General features: G+C 50.8%; 1 protein-coding gene across 2 annotated transcripts in view; it reads right to left on the reverse strand.

Annotated features, from left to right (window-relative positions):
* Window positions 1-24,570, reverse strand: part of LOC119464283 (uncharacterized) — a 28,440-nt gene that overhangs the window by 2,823 nt on the left and 1,047 nt on the right. The window contains exons 2-3 of one of the 2 annotated variants that reach the window (XM_037725189.2): window positions 7,019-7,401; window positions 4,424-4,872 (exon numbers count right to left, since the gene is read on the reverse strand). In XM_037725189.2, the coding sequence (XP_037581117.1) occupies window positions 4,424-4,872; window positions 7,019-7,351 (782 nt within the window). In that variant the 5' untranslated portion in view covers window positions 7,352-7,401. The remainder of the gene's footprint in view (window positions 1-4,423; window positions 4,873-7,018; window positions 7,402-24,570) is intronic. The other variant, XM_049655851.1, reaches the window with a different exon arrangement.

Consider the following 24,570-nt stretch of genomic DNA (forward strand, 5'->3'; position numbering starts at 1 on the left):
CGGCGTGTCAACCCGACGATGGCGGAGGTCGTCGCAAATGTTCCCCGCTGCCTTTCGCTGTTTTGGACGTTCATGCCGGCATCAGCAGACTGCTCGTCTCCAACCAATTGTCCTGTCCTCTCACTTTGCTTCGTGGGGAGTGCGTTGGCCGCGTCCAGTGTGTCGACGCTGCTGCCATCATTGGCATGCCAACTGGTTCCATCGCCACTCATGAGGTCGCCGGAATGACCTGTAACCTTGCGCAGGAGCCGACTTCGCCCGATGTTCTCCATAGCTCCATCGCCGACACGTTGACTGTTTCCCAACGCGCCCAGCTTCTACGCCTTCTCGACAAGTTCCGTTCGGCTTTCGACTGCCAGCATGTTCCCTTGGGCCGCACGTCAACTGTTCGTCATCGCATCGACACGGGTACTAGTGCGCCACTGCGACAAAGACCCTATCGTGTATCCGCGACAGAGCGCCGTGTCATCGATGACCAAGTAGCTGACATGCTGAAGCGCGGCGTCATTCAGCCTTCGGATAGCCCCTGGGCATCTCCAGTTGTTCTTGTTAAGAAGAAGGACGGATCGATTCGATTCTGTGTCAATTACCGTCGTCTTAACAAAATAACTCGTAAAGATGTTTACCCTCTTCCGAGAATTGACGACGCCCTTGACTGTCTCCAAGGCGCGTAGTTCTTCTCTTCTATCGACTTACGTAGCGGCTATTGGCAAGTCCCCATGGCACCCGAAGACCAACCTAAAACGGCCTTTGTAACATCAGATGGCCTATATGGATTTCGTGTCATGCCTTTCGGGCTTTGCAACGCCCCAGCAACATTTGAGCGTATGATGGACAACCTGTTGCGTGATTTCAAGTGGAAAACGTGCCTGTGCTACTTAGATGATGTGGTTATTTTTTCGCCCGATTTTCCCACCCATCTCTGTCGGCTGGAGGAAGTGTTACAGTGCCTAACTGCCGCCGGCCTTCAGCTCAACCTGAAGAAATGTCACTTTGGCGCAAGTCAGCTCACCATCCTTGGCCATGTCGTATCTAAACACGGTATTCTTCCTGACGCCGCCAAGCTCCGTGCAGTTGCTGATTTTCCCAAACCTTCCTCCGTACGAGAACTTCGCAGCTTCCTTGGCCTCTGCTCTTACTTTCGCCGCTTCATTCGGAATTTTGCGTCCATCACCGCTCCATTGAATCAGCTTCTACGGAGCGACTTGAACAATTACGCCTGGTCCCCTGCCTGTGACGATGCCTTCCAAGAGTTGCGTCGTCTATTAACATCGCCGCCTATACAGCGTCACTTCGATCCGAGTGCTCCGATCGAAGTACACACTGACGCCAGCGGTGTTGGGCTCGGCGCTGTGCTCGCGCAGCGCAAATCTGGGTTCGACGAGTACGTCATTGCATACGCAAGCCGCGCCCTCACCAAAGCAGAGACGAATTATTCCGTTACGGAGAAGGAGTGTTTAGCCATAATCTGGGCACTTGGTAAATTTCGACCCTACCTCTATGGCCGCCCCTTTGACGTAATTACAGACCACCATGCACTTTGTTGGCTGTCCACATTGAAGGACCCCTCAGGTCGATTAGCTTGCTGGGCTTTGCGGTTGCAAGATTTCGATGTGCGCGTTGTCTACCTGCAGGTCTGGCCGCCGCCACACCGACGCCGACGCGCTTTCCCGTTCGCCCGTGTCAACCGAAAGCGATGCCTGCCTCTCTGCCGTTGACCAAGTACTTCCGTTCCCAGCAGGCTCCGACATGGCTTCGGAGCAACGCAAGGATGCCTGGATAAGTGCTCTTATCCGCTTTCTTTCTAACCCGTCCACTGTTCCTCCACCTTCTCGAGCTTTGCGCCGTCAAGCTTCGCACTTCGAAATGCGGGATAGACTTCTCTATCGCCGGAATTACGTCTCCGACGTCCGCAAGTGGTTGCGCGTCATACCGCGACGTCTTCGCGGTGAAATATGTTCTGCCTTCCACACTGACCCGCAGTGTGCACACGCGGGTGTCTTCAAGACGTACACCCGGCTTCGCTCCAGGTTTTATTGGCGTGACATGTACACCTTTGTGTGCAAATACATTCGGTCGTGCCCTCAGTGCCAACGTCGCAAGGTTTCTTCTCAGCATGTCTCTGGTACACTCCAGCCAATCCCGTGTCCTGCCAGGCCCTTCGATCGCATTGGGATTGACCTGTATGGACCCCTTCCGAGCACGGCTTCCGGAAACCGCTGGATAGTCGTCGCCATCGACCACTTGACGCGATACGCAGAAACAGCCGCTCTGCCTGCTGCCACAGCTCGTGATATCGCATCCTTCCTACTGAAAAACTTTATTCTCCGTCACGGTGCACCTCGCGAACTTTTGAGCGATAGGGGACGTGTGTTCCTCTCCGAAGTCGTAAACGCTCTCCTTACTGAATGTCGCATCGTTCATCGCAGCACCACCGCCTACCATCCTCAAACTAATCGTCTGACGGAAAGATTTAACCGCACCCTTGGCGACATGCTCTCCAAATACGTCGCCTCTGATCACACGGATTGGGACCTCATTCTGCCATTCATCACGTTCGCCTACAACACTGCACCACAGGCGACCACAAACTTTTCCCCATTCTTCCTCTTGTATGGCCGCGAACCTTCGACTACCCTCGACACCATTCTTCCGTACAGACCCGATTCATCCGAATGTACACCCATCTCTGAAGTTGCCCGCCGCGCCGAGGAATGCCGTCAACTCGCCCGTTCCTTTACAGCCGTCGACCAATGGCAACAAAAATCTCGACGTGACGATGATCACCAGCATTAATCACTTTCTTCCGGACTCCCTTGTGTGGCTTTGGGTTCCTGCCGTTCCTGCTGGCCTCTCATCCAAGCTTGTATCCAAATATCAAGGACCCTACCGTGTTGTAGCGCAGACATCGCCTGTGAACTATATGCCGAGCCTGTCACGCCACCTACGGACCAACGCTGTCGTGGTCGTGAAACCGTCCACGTACAACGCCTGAAGCCGTATTACGACCCCATGATTCTATGTTCACCATGAGTCGCCAGGATGGCTCCTTTTCCGATGGGGGGGTGACTGTAGTGAAGACGAATGCCCGGCCGCTGCAGCCACATCGCCAGTCATCCGGGAAGCGCGAGCTCGAGATTGCCTTGGCCGCTCTGGTTGAGACACGCTGCGAACGCTGCCCGCTGCTCTCTTGTCCTGTGTTCGCATTTAATATATATATATATATATATATATATATATATATATATATATATATATATATATATATATATACAGCACCTCGAACGTTTAGACGACTTTCTCACGTGTCTTGCCAAAGCCGGTCTCCAGCTCAATGCTACGAAGTGTCGATTTGGGAGCCGCAGCATCAGAGTACTAGGTCACGTCGTCAGCAAGCACGGCATTGAGCCAGATCCCGACAAGGCCGCTACTTGGCTGGGAACGAAAACATCAGTACAGTTCTTGACATTTCTTGAAATGGTTTCCCAAACTAGCAGCATCAATATCAGCTAGGTTGTCAGCAAGCAGATAACGTCCAGAATATACTGATCATCAGCGCGGCCGAAATATTGGTAGTCTTAATTACGTGTACGTTGCTTTCGAACAGTCTAGCTGTTATCACACATTAAAGCTATACTAGCCTATGATCTGATCGGCCTTTTTTCGACGCTTACATTACACTGTGCCAGACATCGGCTCCTATCGGCTCCATCGACACAGACAAAAAACCATAAAGACTTGACGATTTATGTACCCTGTTTGAGCAGCTTTCCAGCTTTGTTGTTAAATAAGAACAAATGCAATAAAAATAACATGTCACACTTTTACACAGTAAACGAGTAGGTTTTGTAAATTGCATACACAACATCTACATCTACGCAAAAAAAAAAACCACATATAGCACTTGAATATAATGGTATACAATGTATTAAGCGCAAAAACAGGTTAACAAAATTTCTGACATCAAAAATGCTAAGCTATATGCAAAGTACCAATACCACCGTCACCAGTTATATCTGGTTCCCGCGTTATATATCTGGTTACATACTGCCCTAGGTCGCAAGCCAGCATCATGTCACGAGTATAGGGTTCCTATTGAGTCAAATGTAGGGGCTATTGATCTAGTCAATTGTACACAGGTTAAAATCACCGGCCATAATACTTTTTCTGGTACTCAGCGACGACATGTCATCTAACATTGAAAGGAGCTCTGGCGGCGCTGACGGAAATCTATAAACAGCACCGAACGTAAACATGTGGCCCCAGCATTTACCATTTCAGAAGAGGCTTTCGTGCTTATCGATCTGTATGGGGGAGGATCGCGGCTGAAAGAGCATGGTCCGAAATTTTGCGCAATACTCTTACCCCCCCAATGACTGCGTGTCTCAGAAGCTAAAGCATTAGTGCAAGAGGCAGTCATTACCTTGAGTCCGCATCGTTGTTGACGTGATAGGCGTACTGACCGAGGATCAGGAGCACGATGTAAGGCTTCACGACGCCACGGTGGCCTTTGAGAGCGAGCGGCGTTAAGAACCTCCCGTTGGGGAAGTACGCATCTCCGTCGAACGACGTCGGCACCGCCACGGCCAACGCCCTCTTCATCCGTTTCCAAAAGAAGTCCTCGACGTCCCTGACTGGCTTGGCTACGACAACGGATAGTGCTAGGCTGTAGAAGCCGATGATCATACCAGCTTCGTCGAGAGCCTCGCGACAATCTCCACTCTTCCGTATCAGGTCCGCCAAAAAGGTGACCAATCCCGGCGATTCAGGAAGAGGCTCGATCTTCTCGGGTTTGCGGTTGAAGAGGGTAGGAAGTTCTTCCAGGTTCAAGACAGGTCCTAAGGGCGGTGCCCGGTCGACGGGATCGTGTACCTTGAATGGACATAAAGACGAAACAGACAAGGCTCATTCAACAAAGCTACGTTTGTAGAGTGTGCTTCTGAAATAGCGGGTTGGTCTCTTTTTGTCGAAAGCAGGGATCTATAGTGTGGCAGAAAGTGACGCAAAGGTTGAATAAACATCCCGATGCCATCTTTTTTTTTTTTTTTTTTCGCAAGAGCTCCGACCTCACCGCTCAGCTACGGGCTGTCCAGAGGGCTCACGACGCGGCTGTCAAGCACGGCCTGCCCGTCCCAACGTGGGAGCGGCCCGCGGTGGCTCCTCCCCCGTAAGGGGTTCTCGGAGTCGCTCCTCAGGACTTAAAATAAAGTTCACTGCCTGCCTGCCTGCCTGCTAAGCGTCATCGGACGACGGAGCACCTCTATGCGCGTAACGGCTGGTCAAGGCTTATATTTGCTTATTGAGACAAATACGTCCGTCTTAAATATTATTCAAACTGGCATCTTGTTCACACCTTTCCGGGCCACGAAAACTTGCGCCGCGAAATTTGCGACACCACACAATGACGTCATACCTGTGCCTTCCGACATAAACGACATAAATAAACAAAAAAAAATTTACTGCTGGGTCTGATGTTGGCCTTGAATTTACTTGATAAGTCCTTTAGGCATAATTTGTAACACAAGCGAGTCACGTTTCGCCGAATTATTAGTGAGGATAGTCTTGACAACAGTAGTCTACCCGTCTGGCTTGCTATAGTTTGTGCATTGTGCGTGAACTCTTTACATCAGCACCCTAATTGAATTGAGTTTATTTCCATATTGAATGGGGGAAGTCCGAAGTGAAAATTAATTCACTTGACAGAGATTAGGACCCCCTTTACAAGGCATACAGTAGAATAAACCAGTGAGAATATTTCTAACATTTCAATTATGTGAGCACAAGAAGCGTTAAAAACAAAACAGCATACATTTCAATATCAAAATCAAAATTTGAGGTACGAACTATAACTAGTGACAAGCGCAAGTTACTAATGCGGTCACGGCACATTAAGTTGGTCTGTGTGCCAGTTAATGAAAACAATGCTTCTATTTTACAGCATCGTTTATTTCCGCGTTTCTTGCAAGCCACATTGGGTAGTCACTTTCAATTAAAGGCATCCCACGACCGAGTATTCGCAGACGCGCTTTAACCACCGTGACTACGTCAAGTAGACTTACTGTTTGTGCTCGCGGGAGCATGTACAGTAATTCTACCTGCAAGTGGAGCGCAGCGCCGCCCCCCGACCAAAGTAGTCAGTACTGTTAAATAACGCGCTTCGAAGATTCCTGAGCTGCTTCAGGTGGGGTTAGCCTGGTCGGCCCTAAACAACCCCGCTAATTCCTCTGAATTAAGACCTTACCACTAATCAAGTTCGAAAGGTCTATCCGAATGAGTTAGGTTTAAAGAGGGCTCCCCAATAAATCCCTTATTGTAGTAATCGCCGAGGAGCACTTTTCGCATTTTGTGTCATAAGGCATCACTGTACTCCACTAGGGAGGATCGTTTATTAAGGCGAAAGCTTTATATGTGTAATCGTTCAGTCGACCTTCGTACAAACACTAATGGCTCACGCCCCCATAAGCACTCATAACCCGGAAGCAAGCAAGATGGACGATAAAGCGAATTAAGTGGATGCTTAAGCGAATTAGATGGAAGACTAAGCTAAGCGGATGACTCGGGAGAGTTAAAGACAATAGAGTTAAGATTGATGACTAAGTGATTTAAGAGGATGAGTAAGCGAATTAAGCGGATGACTAAGCGAATTAAGAGGATGACTAAGCAAATTAAGAAGGTGATAAGCGAATTAGACGAATCGAATTAAGAGCATGACTCACGGAATTAAGAGGGATTACTAGGCGAAGTAGACTAAATGAATTAATGGGGATGACTAAGTGATTTAAGAGGATTAGTAAGCAAATTAAGGGGTATCTGTATGTCATGTGTCCGTCTTTAATGCATCGACACTTGGGCTTTCACCTTCTAGTCGTCATTTCAGAAACTTTTCAGACAAGTTTCAGAAACGTTCCTCCCTTGTGTTTTGGAAGAACGTTTCAGAAGGAAGTCTACTCAAGGCACGTTTGTGAATAGCCAGGGTTACTATACTTCAATACTCATATGAATGAAAGAATGAATGAACCTTGAATATATCAGCGAAGAGAGGTGTGCCGGGAGTCGTCGGCGACGGCGTGGCGGCGACGCACTCGAGCATAAGGTGGTCGAATGAATCGTGCCAAACGCCGGAGGCAAAGATCCTCAGCCAGGACGCGTACAGAGACCGCCTGGTGCCGTCATCCGGGTACTTGACGCCCATAAGAACCTCCCTGGCACCCTTCTTGGCCATGACGTCGCTCCAGTCGTCACGGTTGTAAACCAGGCGTAGGAAATTTGGATGGCGCATGTCCATCATCATACTCAAAGAAAGAAGTCCCCTGTCCATTTCTCCCCATCGTCCAGACCTTGCACTGTCCATGACTCAGTCCCGCCGATCCGTGCTCCGTACAGCTGCAGCTACTAAGATAACTAAAAAAAGAAGAGAAAAAGATGTTTGCTGTGCAAGTTTCAGAGCCATCCAAATCGTGATAGTACCCAACCGTGGGTTTACTTTGTACCGTTATACAAGACATCATCATTATCATCAGAGCAGTGGCGGCATCAGAAACTGTGTGACATCGCTCTGATTATCTCTTAATTTATAGCTTTAAAGCGTACATTAAAATTGCAGGCTTGAAAAGTGTCACAGCTGAAGGCGCGTCCACTTGCTTGGAATCCCGGGGCCAGCTCGAAATCTGTGATATTCGTGTACCCTGTCGCATCTAACACGTAATTTATAACACTAGGTGACAGCTTCCGTTAAAAAGGTAAACTATAACCTAGTGTTATTTGATGGCTTAAAGATAGTTTCTTCATCTGCTCTGGTTTTATGCGGTACGCCTTCCACAAAGGTACTTCAGTGACAGACATGCCAACTGTAAAGTCAAGACAGTTGAACTTTTTATGATTTATTTGCTGAGTTACGGCCATATCCTCTGGTATACAGCATACCGACAGTCTAGGCTATACAGCCCTAGAATCCCAGAACCAAAGTACTATAGAACCAGTGCGCTGTAGATGATTACCAACATGATAAAACCCATCTGTGAGCTTGGGAGACTCCGCAACAGGGTTTGTCACGTCCATAGTGTAATATAGCCTAGCGAACAAAAGAAAGTGAAAACGAAGCGTAAATAACGGCAAAAATTGCCTGACGTAACGTGAAAATCGAAGGTTAACAACGAAAACAACAAAAACTTGTTCACCGATGAATGCCAGTCTGACAACTGATACATCAAAGGCAGAAAAAGTGTACAAGTTGTGGGGTCTCACACGCGCTCTTGGGACAAAGGAACGACAACACAGTAGTACAAACAATCAAAAGGGAATTTATTGCACCTTTCATACACTAATGCATGCTAGCCGAATTACTACCCATAGAACATTCACATGGGCGCGCGACAAATCAAGGAAGTCCGACTCACCGCGACCGAATATGTTCGCCCCAAGCTGTAGACACCATCGCCTAGTCGTTCACGTGTACGGTCACGCATACGGTGGCGCGTTCGAACGATCCGTGTTCGTCGTCCATACCGGTGCCCTGCTCCTCGCCTCGCGAGACGGTCTCGCGAAGCGTGGATCGGCGCACGCGCGGAACGTCCGCATCGCTCACCGATCCCACGCCCCACGTCCAAAAGGCAGCGCCAGCGCCTTCATTTTGCGTCCAAGTATCCCCGCCGTTGGGTGGCGTTAGCGGCGCAACACTAGCGCAATCTATCCGCAACCACGCCGACCGCCGTAAAGCCACGCGGCGAAGCCGGATTACAGGAGACGGGAGCCATGCGGGGAAAGCAACATCAGGGGACGCGTGACATGTCGCGCATCCCCACAAAGTAAGTTCTCACACTCTTCGGAAGAACTCTACTGTCTCACAAGTCATTTGCAGTACTGTGGAAGCTGCAGGACTTCTTAACCAATAGGAAAGTCGAATGCCCCTCAAGATGTGTTCATCCGCGCCGCGTCGTCTGCTCACCGCCGCGGTAATTCCCCGTATACAACGTGCATGCGCAAATGTCCTAACACCTCACGTATCGCTGTAACGTATCATGTACTAAGAAAAAGTAAAACCTTGTAGTCCCGTCAATAACCAGGCGGTTATTTACGCCCGGAACTATATTCTGCTGCGCAAGGGTATTACCTGTGTACGCCTCGTACTTTCGGCAGTGCTGCAAACGACTTGTGACGTGGGGTCTGTTTGCTGGCTCACGGCCTCACTCGCACGCAGCAGTAACGGCTCCACGTTGGAGGTCAGCTAGAAGTGTGTGCGGCAGCAGCGGTGAAAGCTGACGCTGTGGTGCTGGCACGTTAGCCCCGTTCACACTGGGAGATTTCTGGTCGCTGACAACATCGGGCACCGGAAAATCTACGTTGCGCGACCGGAAAAAGCACTCGTCAAGCCAATCCGAGACGAGAGTTTACTAAACCGAGACCAACTTCCGTCGCCTGAAAGGCAGATTTGTACACGTTACAGCAAAAATAAAAAAAAAATAAAAAAATAAAAAAGGAACCGAGTACAATTACGGTTACCTTCTTGGAAAATTGAAAACAGTACTGCCCAAGAAAGCAATGGAGCAGTTAATTAAAAGTAAGCTACTTTTAGGTTACCTTACTGGCGCATTTTATTAACATCGCACAAATATAGTATATTCAACAAGGTGGCCTGGCTCTAATTGTACATCCTCTGCAGCTCTTCGCACATTGCTTACTTCGCAAACGATTGCTTTTAAAAATTACGTCGCTTAAGATCACTACAACGAATTTGTCGTTATAACGAAGGAGTATAGGCGTCCCCGATGGCTGGTTTGTTGGATTACAACGAACGCGCGCATAGCGGCATCGCCACTTTTTTCTGTAGCTGCAACAGAGCAGCAGTGCGCAGAGGAAGCGCCGGTAGACCCTGCAACAAGTTATTGTGCAGGAAGGTCTAGACACCGCATTAGCTATATACTGTACACAAAACCTACTTCAAGACTGTAATGCAGAGCGTATCATATATAGGCTACGCTGAGTTTTGGTGACTTAATATGGTGATTTAAGCGCAGAAAACTTAATGCGAAGCCTATTGTTAAATTTTTGATACGCTGAAGTGAAGTTTCAGCGATGTATAGTTCAACAAGCCAAGTAATAATTAATTAGTTGCTAAAGTACTAATTAGGTCTCAGCTCAAATACAATTTCATTGTTTTTGTTGTAAAAATGTACTCTTCACGGCAGGAAATAAAGGTGATCAATTTGTTCCCATTCACCTCCATTACAAAATTCTATCAAAATCAGAGGCGAATATTACCACCGCCTCACACTAAACTGAACAGAACTGAGTCCGTTGCTTGGAGGCGATTACAAACAGAAACCTATGTGAGTCCCGTGCAGTTAAAGACTTTCTACCCCGAGATATACGCCAGCGATATATGCAAGCTATGCAAGTCTGCTAGAGCCACCCTTCAACACATGTTGTGGGGATGCACAATATATCAAGAAAAAATGGCAGTCTCCCCGGAAAATCTACGGGCGCGGTGGTCGGCCACGCTGCTCAGCTCAGAACTCCAAGACCAACTTTTGGCCGTCCAGCGAGCCATGGATGCCGTGCGGGAGCAACAGCTCCCAGTGGCCATCTAGGCGGCCCCAGGCCCGGGCCTCCCAATCGCCGGATTTAAAATAAAGTTATGTCACTCACTCACTCACTCACCTCCATGGTAACTGTGCTTGGGCATTAGAGGGTAAAACCGACTTGATAATCCGCTCGGAACTGACGGCTGACGACATCGTCAAGGTCATCAGGTTGGGATGAAAGCGAACGTCTACGAAGGAAGCTGTGAGAGCCCGCAGACATGGTATATCTGCAGACAGGTATGTCCGTTCAAACGCAACAGGTATGAACTCATGGCTGTTAGAATTTGGTCTAAGTTGATATTCGCCTCGATGTCGGTGAGGGAAACTTGAAGGTGTTGTGGATGTCGCGAAGTCACATTACAGTAGGCAAGGCGGTGACGCTGATTGCAAGGGGTTAACTGTTTATTAAGATCGAATAGCAAGCGATAGAAGGAAACTATTACACAGACATTAAGACTACGAGTCAAGAGTTACAATCAGTTTACGATTTTGGTCTTCTTTCTTTGCCGAATATCCACCGAATCCCCCTTTTCAACGGCCCCGCACTTACCTAAAGGCATCCCCAACATCACCCTCGCCCATGGTTCGTCCAATCACACTACGGCGCGCGCAGTGTGCACACAACAAGGCAACAGGGTGACAGTATCCGGAGTTCCATTATGTCAAGGCCGTTGTCACAAATCTTTTGCAGTGCAATGCGTGCGTCCCTTGTCTCACAACCTCGCAAGACACAGTGACGGTGACAAGAACATTTATTGGTCCTGAAAAACTGGCTAGGGGGAGCCGAAGGCTCCCTCAGGTCAAGTCGGTGGCTCCGCCCACGATGGCACCGGGAGGCGAAATCTCGTTGCGATGTCGCAGGCCCTCTGGACTACCTGGAGTTGGATGTGGTGGTGGTCGCTTCTTAGAAACTCCTCCCACTGTTGCTTTGTGGCAAGTATATAGAGTTTTCTATGGCTGGGCACAGCCAGAGCATATGATCAAAAGAGCATGAATCGGCTCCGCACTTGGGGCACGACTGCGGGAAGTGTGGGTCTGTTCTGCTAAGGGACCGCGGAGTGGGGTACGTGCGGGTTTGTAACATTCTGAGCGTGGTAGCTCAGAATGTTACAATGCTAGCTCAGGCCCGTTCTTATAAGCGCTGTCAAGGTGTTTATTGACAAGATTGAGAGGTCGAACTCGGTGCGGCAGTCAGAACCCTGCGAGCAGTCAGGACAAGCCCCGTGCGTAAAAGCGCTGGTGATGCGCCTGACCGACCGGCACTTCTTCGTCGTAGTTCATACACCGGAGATGCACCTGACTAACCGGCACTTCTTCTTCCTTACATTTGTCCCCCGGAGAAAAAGACGCCATCCTGGCGATCTAAGCATACGGTAACATAGAGGGATCGTAGAAGGGCTTGAGCCGATCTACGTGAACCGTTTCGCGACCGCGACGGCGCTGATCAGAGGACGGTGACACAGGCTCGACGACATAATTCACGGGGGAAGTTTGTGCAATTACACGGTAAGGTCCGTGATATCTTGGGAGCAGCTTAGAAGAAAGGCCGGGAGCTACAGGTGGAACCCACAGCCAAACCAACGAATCGGAAGGGAAGCTTGGTGGAACAGAGCCACCACGACGGAGCTTCTGTTGTGTCTGATCTGCGGTGGTAAGACAACGGGCGAGTTGTCTGCATTCTTCAGCATGCTGCGCAGCTTGAGACACAGGAACACATTCCGATGAATCAGGCTGGTAGGGGAGCATGGTATCGATGGTGCAGGAAGGTTCACGGCCGTACAGTAAGAAAAACGGAGAAAAACCAGTGGTAGCTTGAGTGGCAGTATTATAGGCGAACGTGACGAACGGAAGCACAGCGTCCCAGTTGGAATGGTCGGACGCGACGTACATGGCGAGCATGTCGCCAAGAGTACGGTTGAAACGCTCCGTCAGCCCGTTCGTCTGTGGATGGTATGCGCTAGTGGTCCTGTGGATGATGTGACACTCCTTCAGAAGCGACGTCACGACTTCAGATAGAAATGTGCGGCCTCGATCACTGAGAAGTTCCCGAGGGGCTCCGTGACGAAGAACAAAACGCCGCAGTATGAAGGATGCAACATCTTGGGCAGTTGCAGATGGAAGTGGAGCGGTTTCTGCATAGCGTGTGAGGTGATCCACTGCAACGATAATCCAGCGGTTGCCAGCACCAGTACAAGGAAGCGGGCCGTAAAGGTCGATTCCGACCCGATCAAAAGGACGGGATGGGCAAGGAAGCGGCTGCAAGGGTGCGGCCGTGGAAGTAGGGGCCGACTTTCGGCGCTGGCAGTCGAGGCAGCAGCGGACGTACTTCCGAACGAACTTGTACATGCCAGGCCAGCAATACCGGAGCCTAAGGCGGGTGTAGGTCTTTAACAGGCCACCGTGTGCACATTGGGGATCAGCGTGAAACGATGCGCATAAATCAGCCCGAAGATGACGCGGTATTACTAGGAGCCATTGCCGACCCTCGGGGAGATAATTGCGACGGTATAGGAGTTGGTCGCGAATAACAAAGTGATGCGCCTGCCGCCGTAGAGTCCTAGACGCCGTAACAGTGGTAGGATCAGATAGAAACTCCAAAAGCGAAGAAATCCACGGGTCCTTGCTCTGCTCAGAGCGCATGTCATCGATGGCAAGTGCTGAGAGGACAAAGTTGAGTGGGCAAAGACGGTCAGGATCAGGGTCAGGTGATAGTGGCGAGCGGGAGAGAGCGTCGGCATCGGTGTGCTTGCGTCCAGAGCGGTACACAACCCGGATGTCGTACTCTTGCAAACGGAGTGCCCAGCGTGCGAGGCGGCCAGAGGGGTCTTTCAATGAGGAGAGCCAGCACAGCGCATGGTGGTCCGTTACTACATCAAATTGGCGGCCGTATAAATAAGGTCGAAATTTCGTAAGGGCCCACAGTATTGCTAAACACTCCTTTTCTGTAACAGAGTAGTTTAGCTCCGACTTTGTCAGCGTGCGGCTAGCATAAGCAACGACGTATTCCACAAGACCACTTTTGCGTTGGGCAAGAACCGCCCCAAGGCCGACTCCACTAGCATCGGTATGGACTTCAGTTGGGGCATCGGGGTCAAAATGCCGCAGAATAGGAGGAGAGGTGAGCAGATGGCGAAGGGTCGTGAACGCGTCATCGCATGCTTTCGACCAGGCGGATAGGGCGTTGTCTCCAGCCAGCAGTTGAGTCAAAGGGGCGATGATCATGGCGAAGTTCTTCACAAAGCGGCGAAAATAGGAGCAGAGGCCGACGAAACTGCGTAGTGTCTTCAGATTAGTGGGCTTGGGGAACTCGGCAACTGCACGGAGTTTTGCAGGATCCGGAAGCACGCCTTCTTTGGATACCACGTGGCCTAAGATGGTAAGCTTACGAGCAGCAAAGAAGCATTTTTTCATGTTAAGTTGCAGGCGAGCCTTAGTCAGACAGCTTAATACCTCTCTTAGTCGTTGGAGGTGAGTCGAGAAATCAGGTGAGAAGACAACGACATCATCTAGGTAGCACAAACACGTGTGCCACTTGAGACCGCGCAAGATACTGTCCATCATACGATCGAACGTAGCGGGCGCATTACATAGGCCGAATGGCATGACATTAAATTCGTATAATCCGTCCGGTGTAACGAAGGCGGTTTTGGAGCGGTCAGACTCTGCCATGGGGACTTGCCAATATCCAGACCGCAAGTCCAAAGAGGAAAAGAACTCGGCACCTTGCAAACAGTCAAGAGCATCGTCTATGCGCGGTAGGGGATATACGTCTTTGCGCGTAATTTTGTTAAGACGTCTGTAATCAACGCAGAATCGAATAGAACCATCTTTCTTTTTTACGAGGACAATAGGTGATGCCCACGGGCTATGGGACGTGAGGTGTCTCCGGCTGGCAACCTGGATCACGTGACGTGTACGTCATGGACCCCTATAAATACGACTGTGGAGAGCACAATAAACGTTCGATTTTCTACAGTCACCATGTAGTTGTTTATTGGCTAGACGCGACGTATCAGTGGCGACGAGGAAGAAGCGAACGCAGCGGCTTCACAACGCAAGGAAAGCAAGGATGAGCCTCGGAAAACCACCCGTGTTCGATGGAATCGAGACTACATGGACGACCTTCAAGATTCGACTCGAGGCATACCTGGAAGCGCAAGAGATAGCAGACGAGACGAAGCGACGCGCCATCTTGATATCTTCGTTGCCCGACGCGGCGGTAAGAGTTATTCAAGGACGATGTCACCCAAGGCAAGTCAATAACCTTACCTACCAAGAAGCCATTGGATATTTGCAGGATTATTATGCGCCGGAAGTCAATGAGATAGCCGCAAGTTACGCATTTTTTATGCGAACGCAGCAACCAGGCGAAACAGTACAAGGCTTCATCGCAGAGATTCGGCGTCTGGCCGAACAGTGCAATTTTGGAATCTCCCTGCAGCGTATGCTTCGGGATCGAATCGTTTGCGGCGTTACAGATGAAGATGTCCGGCGGCATTTACTCACCAGACGTAATTTGACTTTGTCGGAGGCAGAAGACTTCGTCATTTCGGCACAGAACGCGAGCGAGAACGCAAGAAACATGCACGCCTCGGAACAGGGGGTGGTCCATTATACGAGAACGCCGTCTAGAGAAGGAAGATTTCAGCAGCGTCTTCAAAAGTGCCAGAGATGCGGAAGCGACACACATTCCGAAGAAGCGTGTTTTCATCAACAAACCATATGTCGGAAGTGTGGTCGACGTGGACATATCGCCCGGGTGTGCCGTTCTGGAATACGAGGTAAGCCTCGCGGTACCTACCCCATGTTGGCGGATGCCGATGACCGCTCAACCGACCACGAAACACTTTATACTCTCGTGGCACATCAAGACAGCAACAGAGACATGGTGAGTCCTGTTGTTAAGGAAATCGTTTGGAATGGGGTACCACTTCGCATGATCGTGGATACCGGATCGCCAGTTAGCGTCGTCTCCACATCGGTGTTTCGGCAGCATCGCCGTCATTGGCCGCCATTAACGAACACGACTGTTCGATTATCATGTTTTTTGGGAGAGCTCCCCGTAGCGGGTCAAGTACGCATGACTGCATCATGTGATGGACAGACGGTAGTCGGATCTTTAGTCGTCGTCGACATCCCCGGCCCGTCACTTTGTGGAAGAGACATTATAAAAGCCTTCAATCAATCTGGGATAGCGATGCTCAAACCCAACCAGGTATCTATGATTCAAACACAACCGGATAAAGCTCTGCAGAATTTACTGGATGAATTCAGCGATGTCTTTGCCCCTGGACTTGGGAAATTCACCGGCCCACCCGTGAAATTCCAACTCAAAGTGCAAGCAACTCCTCGTTTCTGTAAGGCTCGTTCCCTGCCTTATGCCTTGGTGGACAAAGTTTCGGAGGCGTTGGACCGAATGGTAGCAGATGGCATCTTATCACCAGTAACGACTGCGGAATGGGCCACACCGGTCGTGCCTGTTGTGAAACCGGATGGATCTATCCGCGTTTGTGGAGATTTCCGTCTCACTGTGAACACAGCTACGGTTACTGAACAATATCCCCTTCCACGGGCAGAAGACATTTTCGCACGGCTAAACGGCGGCGAAGTGTTCACCACTCTCGACTTGACACAAGCGTACAATCAACTACCCTTGGACGACAAGGCCAAGGAATTGACTGTGCTCAACACCCACAAGGGCCTATTCTGCTTCAACAGACTTCCGTTTGGAGTAAGTTCAGCGCCAGCCATCTTTCAAAGACGAATGGACTTGCTCTTCAGGGATCCGCCAGGTGTCCAAGTTTACCTTGACGACATCATCATAGCGGAGAAGAAAAATGACCTCACACTACTCCGAAAAGTGCTTCAGCGGTTACGAGATAATGGATTTAGACTGAACCGCAACAAATGCCGATTTCGACAAAAAGAAGTAACCTTTCTGGGTCACCGCGTGGATGCTTCTGGCCTCAAGCCCAAGGATGACAACATAGCAGCTGTCGTAAGGGCACCGACGCCGACTTCGGTGACGGAACTCAAGGCATTTCTAGGCCTGATTAATTACTATGCCAAGTTTTTGCCTAATTTGTCGACTCACCTGGCTCCACTGTACGACTTGCTGAAGAAGGGTGCCACATGGGAGTGGCGGGACAAACAAGAGACGGCCTTCAAGCACGTCAAAGGAGCAATTCAGACTTCGAAGTTTCTAGCCCACTTCGACCCGAAAAAACCATTGAGGTTGGAGTGTGACGCATCAGCAGTAGGAGTTGGCGCGGTTCTCTCTCACCGTGTAAATGGAATTGACTACCCCATCGGATTCCGTTCCAGGACGTTAAATCAAGCAGAACGAAACTACTCGCAACTGGAAAAGGAAGCGTTGGCACTTGTGTTTGGGGTGACCAGGTTTAAAGACTATTTGTACGGAAACCAATTTGTCTTGGTGACGGATCATAAACCGCTCACGGGTATCTTCAATCCGAACAAAGCCATTCCGCCCATGGCGGCAGCCAGGATACAAAGATGGGCCCTCTTGCTGGACAATTATCAGTACGTCTTAGAGTACCGAAAGGGTGCAGACAACGTCAATGCTGATGCACTGAGCCGACTGCCACTCCAGACCAGTGAAGAGTCTCAGGGCCTACAAGAAAACCCGGAGTATGTGCTGTACACAGACTTTCTAACAAGCAAAGCTATCACAGCACGGGACCTTGTACAGCTGACGGACTTGGATCCTACTTTGCAACAGGTCAAACAGTGGATTGTGCAAGGTTGGCCGAATTTCTTAGGGGAGCATCAACAGCGATACCGTCCCTATTTCAACAAGAGACAAGAACTGACGATCACGCAGGATTTGATTTTCTGGGGACATCGAATCGTCATACCTACTGCTGCAATTAAAGCTGTCTTAAATGTGTTACACGATAATCACTCGGGCATGGCAGCTATGAAAAAGACAGCAAGATCCTTGTTCTGGTTTCCAAACGTGGATGCAGAAATTGAACGCCTAGTAAGAGCCTGTACCGTCTGTATAGAAGCCGCACCGATGCCTCCACGACATACGCCAGTACCATGGCCAGTCTCGAACGAAAGATGGAGCCGCCTGCATCTAGATTTCGCAGGACCAGTGGACGGGCACATGATATTAGTCGCAGTAGACTCAACAACTAAATGGATTGAAGCACTGCCTATGAAGTCAGCCACGTCAGAAAACACTGTGGACGCCCTACGAGTCATCTTTGCAAGGTTCGGTTTACCCAGAACCATAGTAACCGACAATGGGACACAATTTACCAGTGCATTTTTTCGGGACTTCGTGGATAGGAATCAAATACAGCACCTCACCACGGCTCCATACCATCCCCAGTCCAACGGTTTGGCAGAAAGGGCAGTCCGCACAGTCAAGGACGGATTAAAGAAGATGAGACAGGGAAATTTACAGACCAGACTCTCCAGATTCTTATGCAGCTACCGTCGAACCCCTCTCCAAGAAGGCAAGTCTCCGGCCGAGTTATTGCTGGGATACCAAATAAGAACGAAGATAGACTGCATCACGCCGAACCAGCAAACAAGAAACGTACAGCACCAGAACACCAAACAGAATTGGCAAAAGGGTCAACGGGTCTGGACTCGAAGCTGGACGAGATCCAAATCGATACCAGCCACAGTGAGGGAACAACAGGGAGCAAGAATGGTCACCGTTGACACGCAGCAAGGGGTTCAACGAAGGCATTTTGACCAAGTGCGAAGAGGTGAACCACTGCAGGATCAACCGACAGAACAAGATTCACCGACAAACTTCAACACGATGCCAGGACCGTCAAGGCTGGATATACCAAGCCCAAGTATACCGGCGCATCAAGCCCCTGATCCAGAGACTTCACTCCGAAGGTCTACCCGCCAACGCAGAGCCCCTGTCCGCCTCAATCTGTAGGGGGAAGATAATGAGGTGTCTCCGGCTGGCAACCTGGATCACGTGACGTGTACGTCATGGACCCCTATAAATACGACTGTGGAGAGCACAATAAACGTTCGATTTTCTACAGTCACCATGTAGTTGTTTATTGGCTAGACGCGACGTATCAGGACGGCTGAATCACGCCACGCCGAAGCATATCGCTCACTTGTTCGTCGATGACGCGGCGTTCAGAAGCTGAGACACGGTAAGGACGCTGCCGGAGTGGGGCGTGCGAACCGGTGTCGATGCTGTGCGACACTGTGGCGGTGCGGCCGAGAGAAGGTTGATGGCAGTCGAAGGAGGCGGCAAATTCGCGTAGCAGGCTGACAAGTTGCGCGCGTTGTGTGGTTGTCAAATCACCGGAGATTGACGGTTCGAAGCACTCCAACGGCGGTCGAGTCGCATTGTCGAGCGCGGCGCGGGATGTCAAATGCGCGGTGTCGGGAGCATCGAAGAGCATCGAAGAATCCACAATTTCAGCATAACCGAGGCACTCTCCGTGATGCAAAGTAACCGGCAGGAAAGACACATTGCACACACACATCACACCACGGCCAGCACTGATGGCGATGACGGCAAAGGGCAGCGGAAGGGAACGGCGACGGGCGAACAAGTCACATGGCGTGAATAAGACGGTTGCGTCACGTGCAGATGCGCAAGACAGAGACGACGGCGGCGGACTGAGGAGGGATATCGGTAACTTCGGCCACAATCATTTTTGGAGGCGTCACAGGATCGTGGTCCATGGCTGCAGCGGAAGGGAACAACTCCACCTCGGCGCGGGCGCAGTCAATGATGGCATTGTTAGACGATAGGAAATCCCAGCCTAGAATGACATCGTGGGAGCAGGACGGCAGGACAACGAACTCAACGACATGAAGAGATTCCGCGATGACAACACGAGCAGTGCAGGCTCCCAAAGGTTCTACAGGCTGTGCGCTCGCAGTACTCAAATACAGTCCGGAAAGCGACGTCGTTACTTTTCCCATCCGTCGGCAAAGACCTGCGCTTAACACCGAGATTGCTGCGCCCGTATCGACCAGTGCGAATGTTGGAATGCCGTCGACGTATACCTCAATTACGTTGCAGGGGTGATTTCGAGGCCTTGGGTAAAGCGAAGGGGACGCAGTTCTCGCCTCGGGAACTGCGGCACTTAGTTTCCCTGAGGCAGAGGGCTTGGCCGGCGTCTCATCGGTGAGATGGAACGGCGGCGTGGGGATGGCGAACGACGAGTAGTGTAGGGAACAGGGGTTTCATCTGGTGGCACAGGGGATTGTAGCAGTCGAGGGGCGTAACTGTTCATGGGTCGGCGGTAATCATAAGTAGGCTGCATAAGGCGTCGACAAAAGCGGGCAACGTGTCCCGGAATACCACAATGGTAGCAAATCGGGCGGTTGTCGGCTGTGCGCCAAGGATTTGGCTGGCGTGGTAGCTGTGGTGCAGGCGGCGAGAAGGGAATCGGGGGCGGTCGCGCAACAGCTTGGCGAGGTGGACGTGGAGCGAAGGGCGGCCTTGCAGCGACGTCAGCGTATGTCAAGGGCGCCGCGACTGTAGGCGGTGGAATAGCAGCTGGCAGGCACTCAGCGACTTGCTCCTTGATGACGGTCTGTAACCCCCGTGTCAGTGGGGAGTGTGGTTGCGCGTTCGTAAAGGGCACCAGGGAAAGCTGCTGAGCAACTTCTTCGCGCACGAACTCCTTTATCTGGTGCATTAGAGGCGACTCGTCAACACCTAGCGTCAGACCTGAGACAGGGGCAAATTCTGAGGGCGGGTGTCGTGTGACAACTCGCTGCCTTCGAAGTTCGTCGTAACTTTGACACAGCGCAATGACGACAGACACTGTGGTCGGGTTCCGGGCGACCAACATCTGGAAGGCGTCGTCCTCAATTCCCTTGAGGATATGCCGGATCCTATCGGCGTCTGGCATCGTTGCGTCAACTCTGTTGCACAGATTAACGACGTCTTCGATATAGCTGGTGAAATTCTCACCTGGTTGCTGGGCGCGTCCGCGCAGGCGTTGTTCGGCCTGAAGTTTACGTACGGCAGGGCGACCAAAGATTTCCGTGAAGTTGGTCTTGAACGCCGACCATGTCGAGATGTCGGATTCGTGGTTCCGATACCACAAGTGCGCAACGTGGCTCAAGTAGAAAATTACGTTGTTGAGCTTATCCCTATCGTCCCAGTGGTTGTGCCTGCTGACTCTGTCGTACGAGGCGAGCCAGTCCTCGACGTCCTGATCACCGGTACCCGCAAAAATCGCAGGATCCCGCTGACGCTGCACGCCAGGACAGATGACAGTTGGTGCCGTGACTGCTGCTTCTTGGGCTGGATCGTCAGACATGGTTCGAGAAGACTGGGCTGGATCGTCCGGCATGGGCCGAGATGATTGAAGGGTTCGGCTGCGAAGTTCCAGCGTTGATGGAGTCGTACCCAGCACTCTCCACCAAATGTCAAGGTGTTTATTGACAAGATTGAGAGGTCGAACTCGGTGCGGCAGTCAGAACCCTGCGAGCAGTCAGGACAAGCCCCGTGCGTAAAAGCGCTGGTGATGCGCCTGACCGACCGGCACTTCTTCGTCGTAGTTCATACACCGGAGATGCACCTGACTAACCGGCACTTCTTCTTCCTTACAGCGCGTCTAATTTGGCCTTCTCAGCCCTGCTCCAATTAAGGTAGGGGGTTATATAGGTAATGTGGCTTAGGAAAAAGTTGCAGTGGCTTAGCTCGGCTATGCCAGGATATACGTAGCGTTAGCAAAGGTTCAGCTGATTATTCTTAGCTTTCCTGGTTGTCTCCTACGCTCAACCGCTAATTGCCAGGCAACTACTTCGGGATCCGATGAGTCAAGCTTCTCCGTTCTTCTGCGCTGTTGAGCAGCATTTGCGCTTTCCTTCTCCATGGCTATATCACACTGCCAAACGCCAGTCAGAAGCGCAGCGGCTCCAGCGCAGTGTCAGACGGCGACTCCACAGCGAGCGCGCGCCGGCGCCAGTGCGTCTACCACGGTTACGACGTCACTCCTCTGGAATGCGCAGACCGGCGGCGGTGAGTCGCGCGCGGCGGCGGCGGAGTGCGCGAGAGGTGCCGGCTCCGGTGGCTGCGGTGAGCAAGCCGTGTGACATCACTGATCCTTGCGCATGCGCAGCACGGCTCTTGATGTGCCGCGCGAAACGGGCTTGGCTAGGCCAGTGTAGCTAACGCTACAAAAGGCCTGGAAAGATTTGATAAGATTGTCCTCCTTTAGCCCGCCTCTTAGGTTGGAGATGCGGGTGATCAATCTGATGACGTTTCCAGCCTGACCAGAAAGCTTATTGAGAGCCGTCGTGTTACAACCCTTGGCGTCGATGAGCAGACCTAGAATTTTGACCGAGTCTACCCTCGGTATTGGCTGCCAGTTTTTGGCATTGATAACTATCGGGAGACTTTCCAGAGGCTCGAGGTTTCTGACTCCCGTTTTTGGCATTGATAACTATCGGGAGACTTTCCAGAGGCTCGAGGTTTCTGACTCCCTGCCTAGATTGTCTGTACAGCAAGAGTTCCGATTTGGACGAGGAGAGATCGAGCCCCGTGCCGGAGAGGAACCTCTCGATGGTTTCTAGCGCGTTCTGTAATGAGTGTTCAATCGTGACCATTGATCCTCCCGGCACCCAGATCGAAATGTCATCCGCGTAAATGGCGTGTCCCACGTGCTGGATCACGGCGAGGCGAGCGGAAAGCCTGTGCATGGCTATGTTGAACAGTAGCGGGGAGAGGACCGAGCCCTGCGGGGTTCCACGGTTTCCCAGCTCGTATGGACCTCCCGAAACCGTTCCTAGCCTGACGTGTGCCTTGCGGTTCACCAGGAAGGACACAGTCTCACAAAGAAAACACTCCCACGCACATTGGGGCAACTGGTCCGTTCGCGGAATGTCTCGGCATGGGTGTGGTCCAGCGACGAGGGGTCGGCCTCAAAGCCACGGCACTGCTTCCACGAACCTACCGCCGGAAGCCCCGACTCACAGTGAAACCGCTTGCGCGCTCTCTGTAAACCACAGCTCCCCCACCACCCCCCGACGGTTATAACTCTCCGCCGCCGTCTTGGTGTCGAACCGTGCGTCTCTTTTGACCACCCCGCATGGCCCTTACACACAGCCGCCCGCACAAACAACACTGAACTCCACTGTCTAGTTTGTTTTTAAGTAGTACATCATGTGAACAGATGTTGCATCTGAGCGTTGCTTGTGTTTTCTCCCTTATGCATAACCTGTACACATAATCGAAATTGGACCGGCTACTAGCTTTTAAGCTATCGGTCCAAACAATGTTTTGTACATTTCTGTTGGGTTCTTGAATAAAGTGTTTACGTCTCAAAAAAGACTAACGAAGGAATTTGAAAAGACACCTAAGTAATAGCGGCATTCGACGCTCCGCAGCTGTACCTTGCTTCACTAGCGGATTTCTCAACTGAGCATGCCACGATCCTCGATGCCATGACGTCTGTTGTAGTCGCAGATTCCGTCGAACAAAGTGTGTAACTTAATTGCACACTTAATTAGTCCCTAACACGTAGCAACTTAATTAGTCCACAAAGTATCTCTTGAGTTCAGGTTAAATAGGTTTTCTTTTGCTGAACGTGCTTGGCTGTGCGCGACCTTTACAGCGAAGTCACCCGTACAACGAAGGATTCTGAAGGTCCCAAACGCTTCATTATAAAGACGGTTTGACTGTATGAAGCTACATCATAAGTCACGCAACAAAACAAAGATCAAAGCAACAAATTATAATGTGACATTACGAGAAGTTCTTGAGGCACGAAATGTCGCTGCTGAGAAATACACTTTGAAATTTCGCCAACACATAAGAACACTACATATGCACTGCACTATATCCACACTAAACTGCAGACACAATAGGCGAAGCAAAGTGACACGAAACTAGAAAAGCAAAAGCCTATCGCCAAAGTTGAATGAAAAGAAAACAGCGGTAAGCGCTGCATATTTTAAAGTATTAAATGTAAAACGCATGCGACTGTAGAGTGTAATAGAACATGCAAGCATTCAAGCACTCTCTAGAAGGAGAATTAAAGTAAGTTCTATAGCAGGAGTTGATACAAAGCGGCACAGTCTACCATTCAGTGCAGCGCGTACAAGAGCGCACTTCACGGCGTTGTCCACCTATTCCTTATACACGATTCACGCACGATTCGTACTCATGGACTCACAAACCGCCTGTCGCCTGTATCTCTCCGAGACGGCACCGCGCTTAGTACTAAAAATTCTAGGGAGTCAAATTACCGGATACCACAACCTCACTTGGTGCCCCGCACACGAGGGCATGGAGGGCAACACAAGGGCGGACCGGCTAGCTCGCTTACTAAGCATCCGAGCTGCGGACCGACCCAGTGACGAGCCTCCCTCTACACCGCGCGACATCCTCGAACACCAAAGAGAGGAGCGGAGGCAATATGGACGCCCTCACCCAAAGTTAAACAGTCAACAGGCGAGGAATTGGCACCGACTTCAAACACACACATACCCAAATCTACATACACTTAGCCGTATTTACCAAGCACGATAAACTGACGAATGCCCGTGGTGCGGGGACACGCCAACGTTACCGCACATCACGTGGATATGCCTAAACAGACCGACACATATAAACTCAACACTATTAAAAACACCCACAGGCAGTGGGAGGCGCGGCTTGCGGACGAGGACCAGGACAGCCAACTGGCTCTTCTGGACCAAACCCAGCGAGCCGCTCGTGCCAGTGGAGCCCTGGACTAGGGGCCCCAACCACGGGACCTAAAATTTCATTTTATCCATTAAAGTTTCTTTCTATCTCTCTCTTCTCCTAACAAGTTTGTCCAAGCGAAAATGGAAACAGTACTTCACCTGAATATTTCATTCTGGAAGACCAAAAATATTGCATCCCGACATCTCTTGGTGAAAACGTTGCGGCATACTTACTTTCGGAACAAACGCTGGCACAACTTCACGCGAAGAGCCTTATAGAATATTTGCTGTTGTGCACCATACGCGTAGATAAAGACCGTCATAA

This window comes from Dermacentor silvarum, chromosome 9, assembly GCF_013339745.2.
Source record: "Dermacentor silvarum isolate Dsil-2018 chromosome 9, BIME_Dsil_1.4, whole genome shotgun sequence".
Lineage (NCBI taxonomy): Eukaryota > Metazoa > Arthropoda > Arachnida > Ixodida > Ixodidae > Dermacentor > Dermacentor silvarum.